This window comes from Anolis sagrei, chromosome 6, assembly GCF_037176765.1.
Source record: "Anolis sagrei isolate rAnoSag1 chromosome 6, rAnoSag1.mat, whole genome shotgun sequence".
NCBI lineage: Eukaryota > Metazoa > Chordata > Lepidosauria > Squamata > Dactyloidae > Anolis > Anolis sagrei.
Window position 1 is genome coordinate 123,631,391 of NC_090026.1, and position 15,306 is coordinate 123,646,696.

Below are 15,306 nucleotides of genomic sequence, written 5' to 3' on the forward strand. Positions count from 1 at the left end.
CAACTGCACTGTCTTGCATTGCAGATGGGGCCTCATTGTTGTGGACCTGCAGAAAGGGATCTCAAGATGCATTTACACTATATAATTAGTGCAGTTTGACACCACTTTAAGTGCCATGGCTCAAGGCGATGGAATCCATCAGCTCATTGTTTTAGAAGCTTTCTCTGCCAAAAAATGCTGGTGACTCCTCAAACCACAATTTCCATGATTCCATAGCATCAAGCCATGCTGGTAAAAGTGGTGCCAAACTGCATGATTCTTACTGTGTAGTTGCACCTGCAGGTACCTCGTTATGCAAGTCTCCAACTGGATTGTGACCAGAGTTTTCTTCCATAAGAATGGGCTGGGCATGCGTCCCTTTTTATATAGTGGAATGTTCTTATTTTTCCCCCTTCTAAAGGAACAGGCTGACCAAATTTTTCAGTTTTGCAAAATCCACAAGTGTGAATGGCTATTCTTGCTTCAGGAACAAAAAAGAAAAGGTGGGGTGGGGAGAAAGACGGGGAGGTTTGCGGTAGCCTACTTTTCCTGTGTCTTTTAATGGCACAAAGGACCTTTCGCTTTTGGACCAGGAACCCTCCTCCCACCTACCCCGAAATAACTCTCTTTTTCAGGGCTGCTCTGTCTTGAAAGCCAACAGACAAGCAGAAGCTGAGCAGGTTAAACGTTTCCCCATTGTAACTTCTGAAAGATGGGACTGGGAAGTTGCAGAGTCTTATACAATTTCTGCTTTTTGCTCAGTTTTGGCAGAGAAGTAAAGGCACCGAACCAGAACCACAAGGAAATACAGTAGACTCTCAGTTAACTGGCACCCATGGGGATTGATAGATGCTGAACAAATGTCATTTCTGGTTCTTTGAGAGTTACAGTATTAATATTGTATTGTCGAAGGTTTTCATGGCCGGAATCATTGGGTTGTTGTAGGTTTTTTCGGGCTATATGGCCATGGTCTAAAGGCATTCTCTCCTGACGTTTTGCCTGCATCTATGGCAAGCATCCTCAGAGGTATGCTTGCCATAGATGCAGGCAAAACATCAGGAGAAAATGCCTTTAGAACATGGCCATATAGCCCAAAAAAACCTACAACAACCCAAAGTATTAATATTGACATATAGTTATTAAAAGCACATTAAGACAATTAAAGACAAGGTCAACTTATGTTGCTCAGATTTATTGTATTGTAAGAACAACTTTGGGAATTTAGTATGGAACTTTAATGAAATGGTAGTCAACACTTATTGAATTTAGATTTGTATTTCTTTAAGTTTTTTTTACCAGTTGCTTGAGATCCAGTTGCTTGAATTCCAGTTAACTGAAAGCCTACTGTAGGGCAGAACTTTGATTAAGCCAAAGTGGTACAACCACACATTGGAACTTGGCTGTTGTTGTCCTTCAACAGGGCCTTTCCTCCTCAAAGAAGAACCTTGGGTGACACCAACTCTAGTGCACACTTTAGCTGTAAGGGAAACAGGAACTACTCTATATCCCATCTTCACTTTATGGACTAGCTGCAGCCCAGTTGCTCTTCCATATAGACCTTCTCACCCAATACATGGAAATAACTAAGATCCCCAAAGAAGCTCAGGTTACCAATTCATGGTTCACTTTTAGTTGCCATGTATGAATGCACTTTAAATGTCTTCAGCAGGCTTTCAGGCATTGGATAAGTGAGGCAGCATGCCATCAAAACAGAACCAGTCAAAGTTTCTGGGTGAGGTGAAACACCGAGTTGCAACCGGTGCGAGGCTCCCCATACTTTGCAATACTTCAGAGAGGAAAACTGGGATACATGTGGCCAAGCAACATCACAATGGCAAAAGTTATCAATGAGGACAAACACTTTGGCCACATAATGAGAAGACAGGAAAGTTTAGAGAAATCAATGATGCTGGGGGAAATGGAAGAAAAAAGGAAGAGGGGCCGACCAAGGGCAAGATGGATGGATGGTATCCTTGAAGTGAATGGCTTGACTTTGAAGGAACTGGGGGTGGCACAGACAACAGGGAGCTCTGGCGTGGGCTGGTCCATGAGGTCACAAAGAGTCAGAAGTGACTGAACAAATAAGCAACAATGAGGACAAACACACAAGCTAGGAGATTGGGTTGGAGTGAGCTCCCAACCATCAGCCCAGCTTCTGCCCACCTAGTAGTTCGAAAAGAACAATGTGAGTAGATGAATAGGTACTGCTTTGGCAGGGAGGTAATAAAAGATGCCCATGCTGACATGTTGGCAATTGGATTGGGAGCATTTAAGGACAACAAAGCTCCTCAGCATGGAAGATGGAGCAACTCCATGGCTGGAGTCAAGCACAGTCCCCAGATGCCACAGGTGGGAAAGGATGGGAAGGCTTTGCCTCTGTTTATGTTAATGGTATAATCAGCATTGAATGTTTGGCGTATACGTATACTGTAATCTGCCCTGAGTCCCCTTGGGGAGATAGGGTGGAATATCAATACACTATATTGTTTTATTATTTTATTGTTTACTTTTGCCTGAGCTTACTGGGGAGGGCAGGATTCTACCTTTGGATGAGTTATAGGGGTGCAAACTACTTTTGCACTTTGAACTTCATTTGCAGGAACTGAAGGACAAAGTCAAAAAGCATGAAAAAAGAGGAATTGGACAAAAGTTGCTGAAAGAATGGGGTAGCAGAGGATTAACTGGGACTCCCTCTGCCAAATCGAGACCATTGGAAGGTATGGGCCTCCATCATTTTAAAAGCACAGCAATCTCCACCACCTGAAATCAAATCATCCAAATTCAAAACATTAAGCACCCATAATTTAACTTCATGCTAATTCTGAGATCTTTAAAGCACAGATTATTTGCACTGAAAGACAGTGGGAAAGGGAGGGAGATCCACCCTATCTCCTCTTCAACTCCCTCCACCTGCTTTCAGAATAAATGCAGAGCTGATGGGTTTGACCTTGTGATCACTGTAGAAAGGATCAATGTCCTCCAGCGGTTCGCCAATGAGCTGTGATGGAGGAGACCCGTAGAGATCGGGCAGCTTCTTGCAGGCCTGTAAGTCAAACTGGGGCTGCAGTTTTTCCTCTTCAACCAACTGTTCCCTATATTCCTGCTTGGCATTCCTGGCGATCTTCTCTGCGATTCGCTTCTCGATCGCAGCCAAGGACTCGGGTGTGAACCGGTGGAAGCTGTTGGAACCCAGTGGTAACAGGAAGTTGGCCATCTTTTCATCCTGATTCTTCTTTGTACTGGCCTTTACTCCTAATAGTAAAAAAATAACTGGGGAGAGAAAAAGAAGGGGGGGTAAGTAAAACAGAAGGTCAACCAAGGTACGGTAAGTCATTAATGGAAGGGTTGGTGCATCCATGGTGGGCTTTAGTCCAAACTTGAAGGCAGATATCCAGATGGTTGAGCTTGCTTCCTCAGAAAGATTCAGTGTGCTGGACACATTTCAAGTTCAGACTAGAACCTAGCATGAATTCAACCAGTGACATCACTAGGGTTGGTGTCACCCAATTTGACAGGAGCCCTCGGTGGTGCAATGGGTTAAACCCTTGTGGTAGCAGGACTGCTGACCAAAAGATCAGTGGTTCAAATCTGCGAAGTGGGTTGAGCTCCCATTTGTCAGCTCTAGCTTCTCATACGAGGACATGAGAGAAGCCTTCCATAGGATGGTAAAACATCCGGGCGTCCCATGGGAAACGTCCTTGCAAACGACCAATTCTCTCACACCAGAAACATGTTTCTCTAGAACAGTGGTTCTCAACCTGGGGTCCTCAGATGTTTTTGGCCTTCAACTCCCAGAAATCCTAACAGCTGGTAAACTGGCTGGGATTTCTGGGAGTTGTAGGCCAGAAACATCTGGGGACCCCAGGGTGAGAACCACTGCTCTAGAACATGGCCATATAGCCTGAAAAACCTACAACAACCCAGTTTCTCAAGTTGCTCCTGACAAGAAAAAAAAAACCCAGTGTGATAATTCATGTGTGTCGCCTCCCCTGGACCTCCTTCCATCCCAGACCAGACCACAATATTGTAGGTGAAATATCAGAAAAATTTGCAAAATCCACTACATTAAAAAAAATCAGCTGCAACCAAAACAACTATGCATGCTAATTGGGTACAGAAACCAGGATGTGTTTTCAATGACAGAGTTACAGTTGGAGGCCCACTTTTGCAAAGCTTAGGGGTGCAGGACCTCTGCAAAAATGGGTAAACTGAATTTTAAAATGCTATTCTGTAAAACTTGAGAGAACTTCTACCTGAAATTGACCATAGGGTCACACTGCAGGACTTAGAGTGTACTCTCATATATAGAGAGAGGTACTCTCTCTAGTCCCTTCAGAATGAATCAATGGTCAGCCTATAGCATCACTAGGACCTAGAGATTCCTAGTGAGAACATATCAATCAAGTGTATGAATCCGCTAAAACTAAATCTGAAAATATGGAGGTTCCACTGTATATGTTTCTTATAACTTTAATGGAGGTATTCAAGATATTAGACATATGTGATAGATGGAGTCCAGCACTGTGAACCTCTGCTGTTCCATTAAAATGGATGTCTTCAGTGCCTCTGAAAACAGACCTGGAAGATTAGCCATTATATGCTAATCAAGGTGGTCAGTTGAAACATTCACACCTAGCTCCAGCAGACAAGAGTCCATTGTCTCACCCTGGTCATTCCACAGATATATAAAACCTTTTTCCTAATTCCAACAGACCTCACTACCTCTGAGGATGCTTGCCATAGATGCAGGTGAAATGTCAGGAGAGAATGCCTCTACAACATGGCCATATAGCCCGAAAAAACCTTCAACAATCCAGACCTTGAAATGTTTTGTCGAAGGCTTTCATTGCCAGAATTACTGGGTTGCCGAGAGTTTTCCAGGCTGTATGGCCATGTTCCAGAAACGTTATCTCCTGATGTTTTGCCCACATCTATGGCAGGCAACCTCTGAGGTTGTGAGGTCTGTTGGAAACTAGACAAGTGAAAGAACTCAAAAAGACAAGAATTCTTTCTCCCAGCCTGGACATTCAACAGATATATAAACTTCACTTGCCTAGTTTCCAACAGACCTCACAACTTCTGATGATGCCTGCCATGGATGTAGGTGTTTCAAGAGAGAATGCTTCTGGAAAATGGCCATATAGCACGGAAAACTCACAGCAACCCAGACCTGGAAGACTTAATGCATATTCAAGAACTTAAAGGCTCTGATCCCTCTATATATGAAGAGGAATGCAGAACCTCCTCCAAAGAGCATACGAAGTGATGCTAAGGGATTTTGATGCCTTAAAACAAACCCTGAGATGGGTTTCCCCTTCCTCCTCCCACGTCTGGTCCCTGGTGATGATGTTTTCCTGGTCTGGGGATGCCCTCTTCTTTCCCTTTTTGGTTATATCACCCTGTAAACAATTGCATGCTCATACATAAACACTTGCAATGATCTCTGATAGCTGAACAATTGTGTCTCCTGGACCCTATTGCAGAAGCCCCTACTGTGTGGCCATCCTTCAAGACAATTCACTGCCATTATTCTCCGAAACACCCACAGGTTAGCAAACAAAGATTCAACCAATCCCAGCATGACAAAAGGAGTATTTATTGACTCAATTTATGTGAATGAACCAACCTTTCCAATCACCAATTATTCCTATTCCGACTTGGTTTTACGATGGACTCATTACTTTCATATTGATCGCAGGCGCATCAGAGGAAAACAACTTCCATAATCCTTTTTTTTTCTTAGTCGGACTTTGCCACACTGTCTACTTTAGTACAACAAAAAATGTAATGAATCACTCACAAGCCTGGAGTTAAAGCAAGATGACATCTTTCTATTCAGACTTTGCCTTTATATCTCTTGATGGCTAACCTCTTTCTTCAGGAGAAACCAGGAAATTACAACACTTTTTGTCAAAAAGGAAAACACTCACAATCCGATGTATTGGATCTGTACGAACCATCGGAAATTGTTTGTCTTGGATTCATGACACATGGACTAAAGTCTCCAAAGTAGGGCCTTTGTGTGGGGAAGTATGTGACAGTTATTTTCAAATATCGGAACGTGCACAACACAAGAAATTAAACAGTCACTTCAGGGGGAGATCTCAGATAAACATTCAGAGAAACATCCTAGCTGTACAAGCTATTTGACAGTAGAAAAGACTGCTGTTAGAGTTGGTAGGATTTCCTTTGCTGAAGATTAAAACGCATGGATAACCCTCTTTCAAAGATGCTGTGGGTCAGGACTGGTGAACCTGTAGTCCTCCTTAACATGATGCTGAACTCTGAATTCCCTGACTTAGTAGCCTGGAAAAAAGAATTTATAGTTCATTAAGCTCTGTAGAGCCTTGCAAAGGCCTTTGACACAGTGAATCGTAATACTCCTTGGACCATCCTCTTAAAAATCAGATATCCTGTTAAATTTGTAAACATCCTGCGGCTCCTCCATGATGGCAACAGTCCTGATCAGCAATGGTTCCCAAAGCAACCCATTTAAGGTGGGATCAGGTGTCAACGGGGATACATTACTGCCCCAACCTTACTTTCTATTTCCATAGCTAGAGCCACAGTGGTGCAATGGGTTAAACTCTTGTGCCGGCTGAAGTGCTGACCTGAAGTTTGGTGGTTTGAATTCACAAGACAGGGAGAGCTCCCGTCTGTCAGCATCAGCTTCTTATGTGGGAATCTGAGAGGAGCCTCCCACAAGATGATAACACATTCGGGCATCCCCTGGGCAACATCCCTGTAGACAGCCAATTCTCTCACACCAGAAGTGACTTCCAGTTTTTCAAGTCACTTCTGACACGAAAAAAAATTCATAGCTATGATTCTAGTTTATTTAGTTAGTTTGTTATTTCCCACATTTGTACCCCACCCTTCTCACTCTGAAGGGGACTCGGGGCAGCCTTACAACAAGCAGCAATTTGATGTTGACAGGCAATTTCCACCAGTGTGAAAATCTGAAAGATGACAACAATCTCTTTAGCCTCAGCAGACTACAAACCAAAAGTAAGGTCACAACGATATATGTCATAGGACTCCAATATGCTGATGACAATGTAGTCTGTGCTCATTCAGAGGAAGGCCTACAAGCCACTTTAAACATCTTTGCAGAAGTATATGAAAAGCTTGGCCTCTCATTGAACATCGAGAAAACCAAAGTGCTCCACCAGCAAAAGGCACCAATGAACTCCTCTGCAATGCCAGCAATAAAGCTTAATGGTGTAAAGCTAGGAAATCTTGACCATTTCAAAGGCTCCCCATGCTTGCTACCATTGCATCCTGCACTGAGTAACAGTTGCAATGTATGGTCCTAATGATCCCTGGCCACAATCCTATATGTCCAGAGTATTTATTAATTTATGCCATTTATATCCCACCCTTCTCACCCGAAGGGGACTCAAGGTGGCTTACATAACTGGCATTATTCCGTGCTCAAACAACAACCACAATTAAAAGCAATTAAACAACAATTTAAAACAATATGTGTAAACATCAGACGACTATTGTGCATAGATCCAAAGCCAGATAGTCAAATAATCATAATCAGAGTAGTATTGTGATGGCGCAAGTGGCGCCACCAGTGTGTAGAACTTTAAAGTGCAAAGGTTTAAACTGTATAACATGCCCATACTTGCTTATTTTGTAAATGTATAGTTGGATTGATTGGTTATTTATAGCTGTCAATCAATGTTGTTTGCACCAGTTATATTGCTTCCTCAGCTCAATTGCTTGGCTCCACCTCTTCCTGCAGGAGGGCAGAGCTTTTCCTTTTCCATTCTACCATCAAACTTTTATCAGAGAAAGAGACTTGGCTCTAAAGCCCTTAATTAAGTTACCTCTCATCACCAATTCTAAGGTTTTAACCCTTGGGACTCATGCTTCATGTCCAGATCACCCTGGACAACGTTGAGGAGACCCCAGCGCCTTCAAATCGGTCCTTTGGCATCAAAAGGAAGACTCTGTGCCTTCAAAATAGGCCATTGGACTGGTTTGCTCCGACCTTCACAGCCATAGAGAAAAGAGGGAACAGGAAAGGCTTCTCAGCTGCGAAATTTCCTCGGACCCAAGACAACCAGAGACTGTAATGCATATCTCCTTTACCCCCTTTGAAACTTCCAGCTTATTGCCTTAAAGGGATAACTCTTTGTGAATAATAAAACCTATTTTGAGTTATCTACAGTGTTTTGGTCCTTGGGAGTGCCAGTTCTTTAAAGGAAGGCAAGAAGCAATCCCCTAGGGGAAAGATGTCATGTCTATGTCTCTTTCACTAAGAGTTATAGCCCCCAGGTGCGACGGCACAAGTGTAGTAATAATCAAAGTAGCTTAGTAACCCCTTCATACAAAACTCCATTGTTGCCATTCAATGGCCTCTAAACCTGCAGTTGCTGCAGTCCTCCCTTTGTCTGCTATGCTGACCCTGGTGAGAAGAGCAGGTGATCAGAAAAGCACTTGTCTATATCCCGGGATGCAAAATGACTCCATCCCTCAACTGCAACCCTCTCCACCATCAAGGTTGCTGGATGCACATGTCATAAAACAATCAAAATCTCTGCTTAAAGATGCTTTCAGGAAATTTTGTGAAAATCAACGCTTCGGGTCCAAGATGTGGCCTTGAAAAATGTTGGGATTTTTAAAGGAAAGGGAAAGAAAAGGAAAGAAATTCACAGGGTGTGTGTGTGTCGATATATACACATATACATATATATTCAATCAGCAAGGAAACACTTGTGAAGCTTTCCTAAGACTACAGATGGAACAAAGCACACCTTGATTCAGAAATCCACACAATGGCTGAAACTTACATGACATTTGGAAGAAAAATATGTGCACAAAGCCATGCATACCTTTCCAAAATGCACTCAACAAAAATGCATACAAATGCAAACAAACATGGTTTAATCCATAGAAATGCCAAGATGGTAAATGCATACAACAGATAATTCATGCCAACAATGCACATAGATAGGCACAGATTTTCATAAAGGGAGAAAAGAAATCTTAGAATCATAGAATCATTAAGTTGGAAGAGACCTCGTGGGCCATCCAGTCCAACCCTCTGCAAGGAAGCACCCCGGCAGATGGCCATCCAGCCTCTGTTTATCTCACAATCTAATACAATCCTGAGTGAATAAGGAAGACTCTGGAATGTGTCCAGAGGAGGGCGACTAAAATGATCAAGGGTCTGGAGAACAAGCCCTATGAGGAGCGGCTTAAGGAGCTGGGCATGTTTAGCCTGAAGAAGAGAAGGCTGAGAGGAGATATGATAGCCATGTATAAATATGTGAGAGGAAGCCACAGGGAGGAGGGAGCAAACTTGTTTACTGCTTCCATGGAGATAAGGACAAGGAACAATGACTTCAAACTACAAGAGAGGAGATTCCATCTGAACATTAGGAAGAACTTCCTGATTGTGAGAGCCGTTCAGCAGTGGAACTCTCTGCCCCAGAGCTTTGGAAGCTTTTAAACAGAGGCTGGATGGCCATCTGTCAGGAGTGATTTGAATGCAATATTCCTGTTTCTTGGCAGAATAGCCCATGAGGTCTCTTCCAACTCTTTGATTCTATGATTCTATGACTACCCATGGGGAAATTAATGGGAATGATAAATGTATACCTAGAAATTAATTAAGATATTTGTTCCAATATAGATTGGCATCCGCTCTCTCAGTGGATCATGTCCAACAGCTTTATCTCCCTCTACCATATACAAAAGTGTATCAGGGTCCTTGTCTTTCGATACAGCTGCTCTTTGACCTGGCGATCATTGCAGACCAGTGGCATTTCGCTTCCTATAAATTAAATTTGATAAAGCTGGGGACAGTTAATCCACTTGCTGCCTTTGCAATATAAAACTGTGCCTTAAATGGCCACAGGAAGGGATGCCGCTGAAGCCAGATGGTTCACCAATTCCTTTGATGCAATGCAGATTGCCTAACAGAACATCAGACTCTTCGACATTAGCAGACAAAAAGCGTGGAATGTCAAGGCAGGAGCTTCCTACACAGTTTCGCCAAGAACCAGAAAGGATTCAAGATTAAATGTTTGGAGCAGTCAACACAAAGACAAAACTGAAAAGAATGGAAAGGAAAGACCTCCATGTCAAGAAGATCAGCACAGTTTCTCAGAAGCCTCAGCACTTCCAGGAGCAAAAGAACAAGATATCTGGCCCTCAAATCAAACAATTTTAGAGACGGAAAGAACCACTAAGATAATCTAGCCATGCAGAAATATTCAGCTAAAGCACTCCTGAAAAACGCCAATTCAATGTCTGCTTAAAGAATCCAAAGAACCCACCACAGTCTGGGGTAATCGATTCCACCAAACAACTTTTACAGTAAATAAAAGGTTCTTCCTAATGTTTAAGGGAATTTATTTTCCTGTAATACAAATCCATTGGTTCACATTCAAGTCTCCAGGGCAGCAGGAAACAAGCTGGCTCCAATTTCTACATGATCTCCCTTCAGATAGTTAAAGATAGCTATTGTGTCACCTTTCCATCTTCTCTTCTCCAGGCTAAACATCCCCAGCTCCCTAAGTTGTTCCTCATAAGGTTTGGTCTCCAGACACTGTGTCATCTTGCTTGCCCTTCTCTGAACACATCTCAGATAGTTGATACCTTCCTTGAGCTGTGATGCTCAGAACTAGACACAATATTCCAGCTGAGGTCTGACCAAAGCAGTTAGAGGATCATATATACGAGAGTTATCCGAAAAGCAAGGTTACAAGATTTTTTAAAAAATACAAAAAATATATTTTAATAAAACTTCATGGATTGTAGCATAGGTATTACATTATTTTTCCACATAATCACCATTCAGTTCAATATATTTTGTCATCTGTGGGATGAGTTTTGGATGCCTGTGTCATAGAAGTTTCAGCTAGTTTGTCACTTTGATTTTCACCTCGTTATTGTTGGAAAAGTGTTTTCCCCCCAGGTGTTCCTTCAGTTTAGTGAACAGATAAAATCATAGAATCAAAGAGTTAGAAGAGACCTCATGGGCCATCCAGTCCAACCTCCTGCCAAGAAGCAGGAATGTTGTATTCAAATCACCCCTGACAGATGGCCATCCAGCCTCTGTTTAAAAGCTTCCAAAGAAGGAGCCTCCACCACACTCCAAGGCGGAGAGTTCCACTGCTGAACGGCTCTCACAGTCAGGAAGTTCTTCCTCATGGTCAAATGGAATGTTCTTTCTTGTAGTTTGAAGCCATTGTTTCGTGTCCTAGTTTCCAGGGAAGCAGAAAACAAGCTCGCTCCCTCCTCCCTGTGGCTTCCTCTCACATATTTATACATGGCTATGATATCTCCTCTCAGCCTTCTCCTCTTCAGGCTAAACATGCCCAGCTCCTTAAGCCGCTCCTCATAGGGCTTGTTCTCCAGACCCTTGATCATTTTAGTCACCCTCCTCTGGACACATTCCAGCTTGTCAATATCTCTCTTCAGTTGTGGTGCCCAGAATTGGACACAATATTCCAGGTGTGGTCTAACCAAGGCGGAATCGAGCATGGGGAGCATGACTTCCCTAGATCTAGACACTATGCTCCTATTGATGCAGGCCAAAATCCCATTGGCTTTTTTTGCTGCCACATCACATTGTTGTCTCATGTTTAACTTGTTGTCCACGAGGACTCCAAGATCTTTTTCACACATACTGTTCTCGAGCCAGGCATTGTCCCCCATTCTGTATCTTTGCATTTCATTTTTCCTGCCAAAGTGGAGTGTCCCTGTTGAACTTCATTTTGTTAGTTTTGGCCCAGCTCTCTAGTCTGTCAAGATCATTTTGAATCCTGCTCCTGTCCTCTGGAGTATTGGCACTCCCTCCTAATTTGGTGTCGTCTGCAAACTTGATGATCCTGCCTTCTAGCCCTTCATCTAAGTCATTAATAAAGATGTTGAACAGGACCGGGCCCAGGACGGAACCCTGCGGCACTCCACTTGTCACTAGGTGCAAGTCACTGGGTGCAAGATTGGGACTGTGAGAGGGGTGGCTTAAAACATCCCAACCAAACGAAGTCAACAACTCTTGTGTTGTATGAGCAATGTACAGATGCACTTTGTCAAGAAGGAGACAGACTCCCACAATCAGCATCCCACATTTCTTTTAGATGGCTCTGCAAAGTTTCTTCATGGCCTCACAATATATTCCGTACCCATTTTGTTGTTGTTGTTATGTTTATTTATATCTTGCTTTTTCTCTCCACAAGAAGACTCAAAGTGGCTTACATTAAAAGCATTTCAATACAGTTTTAAAATATTCAAATATACAAATATTAAAAAAATTAAATTTAATTAGTATTAAAAACAATTCAGTTAAAAACCATAAAAACTTATTAAAACCAAAACTAGCTGAAGGCTACCAAATCCTAGGAGTCGAGGCACCACCACTCTTTGGCAATGAAGGCTAGAGCCCTGGTGAAACTACAGCTCTCAGATTTCCATTGCACTGAGCCATGGCAATTCAATTGGTGTCAAACTGCTTTCATTCTACTGTGTAGATGCTCTCTAAGAATATAACCTAACCTTCCTAGTGTACTTTTGTTGCAAATCAACAGCTCTCCTGATTTTTTGGAGGAACACCCACAACTAGCTCTCTCTGCAAATCTAACGGTAATGATGACAGTTGTGCCTCTGCCTAAGTGGAAAAGGCACTTTCTAAAAAAATTGAGAAGACAGCAGAAGAGGAAAATTGCTTGAAAGCATTACAATTTTTGGAATGACACCTCCCAGTATCCCCTAACCAACATGGCTAGTAGTTTCTGTGGGATTATAGCAATTTCACCAATGGAAGGCATGGACACTTACAAACTTTCATTTTGAAAAGAATCCTGCAACCAGAAACAGGAAAGCCCTTTTTTATAGAGCCACCAATAACTTTAGTTCTCATTTAAGAGAGGAAAGCATGACATCATCATCATCATCAACATCAACAACAACAACACTGTACTGCCAGCTGCCATTACATCTATTTGTACAGTTGGCAACCATCTGAGAACAATGGCATTGTGGTGAACAATGCCAGAAGCAGAGACTAAAACAGAATCTTAAGGATGAGGCACCATCATCCACATTCAGCTCCACACATCTAGATCTCATGGGTCTTTCACTAGTCTGAGCCAGGGAATTCATGCACCCAGCAACCACTCTTCCTGGCAGATGTTCACTGGTAATGTAAAATTTCGATCCAATGCAGCAAGTTCTGTATGTCTACACTAATGAATAACGACAACTGATGCTAATGCCTGCCACTCCTGGTGAGTGTTTACAACCCTATCAATAGTTTTCTAAGAACTATTTTCTTGGGGTATTTGTCCTATCCCATTTCATTTGCATTCCTATCTTCACCCTGGGACAGCCCAGGGCTAAAATGTATTGTCAGATTTGAGGTTTGTTTCTGATTTTCTTTTAGGAACCAGCGGTTTATCGAGAACAGTTCTCAACCTGTGGATCCCCAAATGCTTTGGCCTTCAGTTCACAGAAATCCTAACAGCTGGTAAACTGGCTGGGATTTCTGGGACCCACAAGTTGAGAACCACTGTGCTAAGTAGAAGGGAAAGTAGAAGTAGTTGAGAACTCCTACTCTAGAACTTTTCCACACTTGATGCCCTTTTTGACGACAACTGCCAAAATGCCCCCACTTCTTTGGATCCTGGGACCAAAAATTACAATTTTCCAGGATTGCAATTGATACAAGGAGACTTTCTATTATTGTTGTTGTTAATTGCCATCAAATGAACTTCCATTTATGGAAACATGTGAATAGAGTCATGGGAGTTGCAGTTTGGCGAGGAACTAGCCCTATTTGGAAAAGGAAATACCTTGCAAAACTTCAATTCCCGTGCTTCCATAGCATTGGGCCAGGGCACTTAAAGTGGTATCAAACTGCATTAATTCTACAGTGTAGATGCACCTTTTGTTATCAATAGTCCTGCTCAAGTATTGCAAGTTCAGGACTAGCAATACTCAAAGATAACAATAGGTGCATCTATATCAGTGGTTCTCAACCTGTGAGTCCCCAGATGTTTTGACCTTCAACTCCCATAAATCCTAACATCTGGTAAACTGGCTGGGATTTCTGGGGGTTGTAGACCAAAACACCTGGGGACCCACAGGTTGAGAATCACTGATCTACACTGTAGAATTAATACTTTCTCTTTGTAATGAATCCTGTACTTTTGCAATATATCCATCTCATGACAGCCTCAGTTTAATCATCTTGGCTTTGTAGGAGAATTCTGCCACAAAGCTCCAAGACACACTTATTTGTCTTTTTAGCAGTCTACAAGATCTGCAGAACTTCTCCAGCATCACATTTCATTAGTGGATTCCTTTTCCAACTTCTTTCTTCAGTTCCCAGCTTTCACAATCATATATAGAAATCAGAAATACTATTGCAATCTAAGACACAGTAAAAACCTATCCTTTTATTTTCCTGAAGATTTCCACCTCTCCACCACTGCATTATTTGGGATGTGTGATGTACACAAGTGGAGGTGTGATCACTAGCCTACCTGATGAAGTCAATCACAAAAATTGTGCGCATCACTTTGCTACCGTTCTCTGCGGTTGCACACTATGTTCCCCATTCACTCCCATACACACGCACTGAGAGAGCCATCCAGCCCCCTACGCACTGGTAGAAGTGCATTATCTGAATCATTGTTGCCCATCTCTCGATGGAACATGTTCCCCCATTGAAAGCTCCGTCAGCACTCAAAAAGGGAGCCTGAGTCACCATTAAGCTAAATGCTGGCAATCCACCTCGAAGCAGCTTAATTGCGAAACAAGTGGCATCATTAAACCACTCAACTTCTTGTTGTTGAGGACCTGGCAACAATAAACACAAGCAATAGATGGGACTTTTATCCTTCATAACAAACACAGTGACCTCCTTCAGCTTGAATTTCAATCTCTGAGAATTTCTTGAAGGATGTACTCCAGGATGAGTGGAACCAAAGGCAAAGAGATGGGACCCCAAAACACCACCGTAAAGGTCATACTTCCCATAACATAAATTTAGGAGAGACATTTCAGCATTCAGAATGAGCGGGAAGGGTATAAAGGAATGCAACTACAAAACATGGGTGTTATGGCCTTCTAGGATACCCCAGAGACTTATTTGAGAACTTGCACAAGTCCAGTTCAATTCCAGAGGTTCTCCACCACTGAAATATAGAGTGTTTGCTTTTGGAGACCTTTCTAATGGAGCTTGAGCCTTTTCTTCTGAACGGAGACGCTTTAGCTGTGAATTACTGCCCTACATAACAAACCAAAGGCAAACAGATGGGACCCCAAAACACCACCACAGAGGTCATACTTTCCTTAACAAAA

The 15,306-nt window shown here is 42.5% G+C and overlaps 1 protein-coding gene across 1 annotated transcript in view; it reads right to left on the reverse strand.

The window, feature by feature from the left end:
• Positions 1-15,306, reverse strand: part of LOC132778998 (sodium channel protein type 5 subunit alpha-like) — a 392,126-nt gene that overhangs the window by 267,999 nt on the left and 108,821 nt on the right. The window contains exon 2 of the mRNA XM_067470381.1: positions 2,927-3,249. Coding sequence (XP_067326482.1) covers positions 2,927-3,193 — 267 coding nt within the window. The 5' untranslated portion in view covers positions 3,194-3,249. The remainder of the gene's footprint in view (positions 1-2,926; positions 3,250-15,306) is intronic.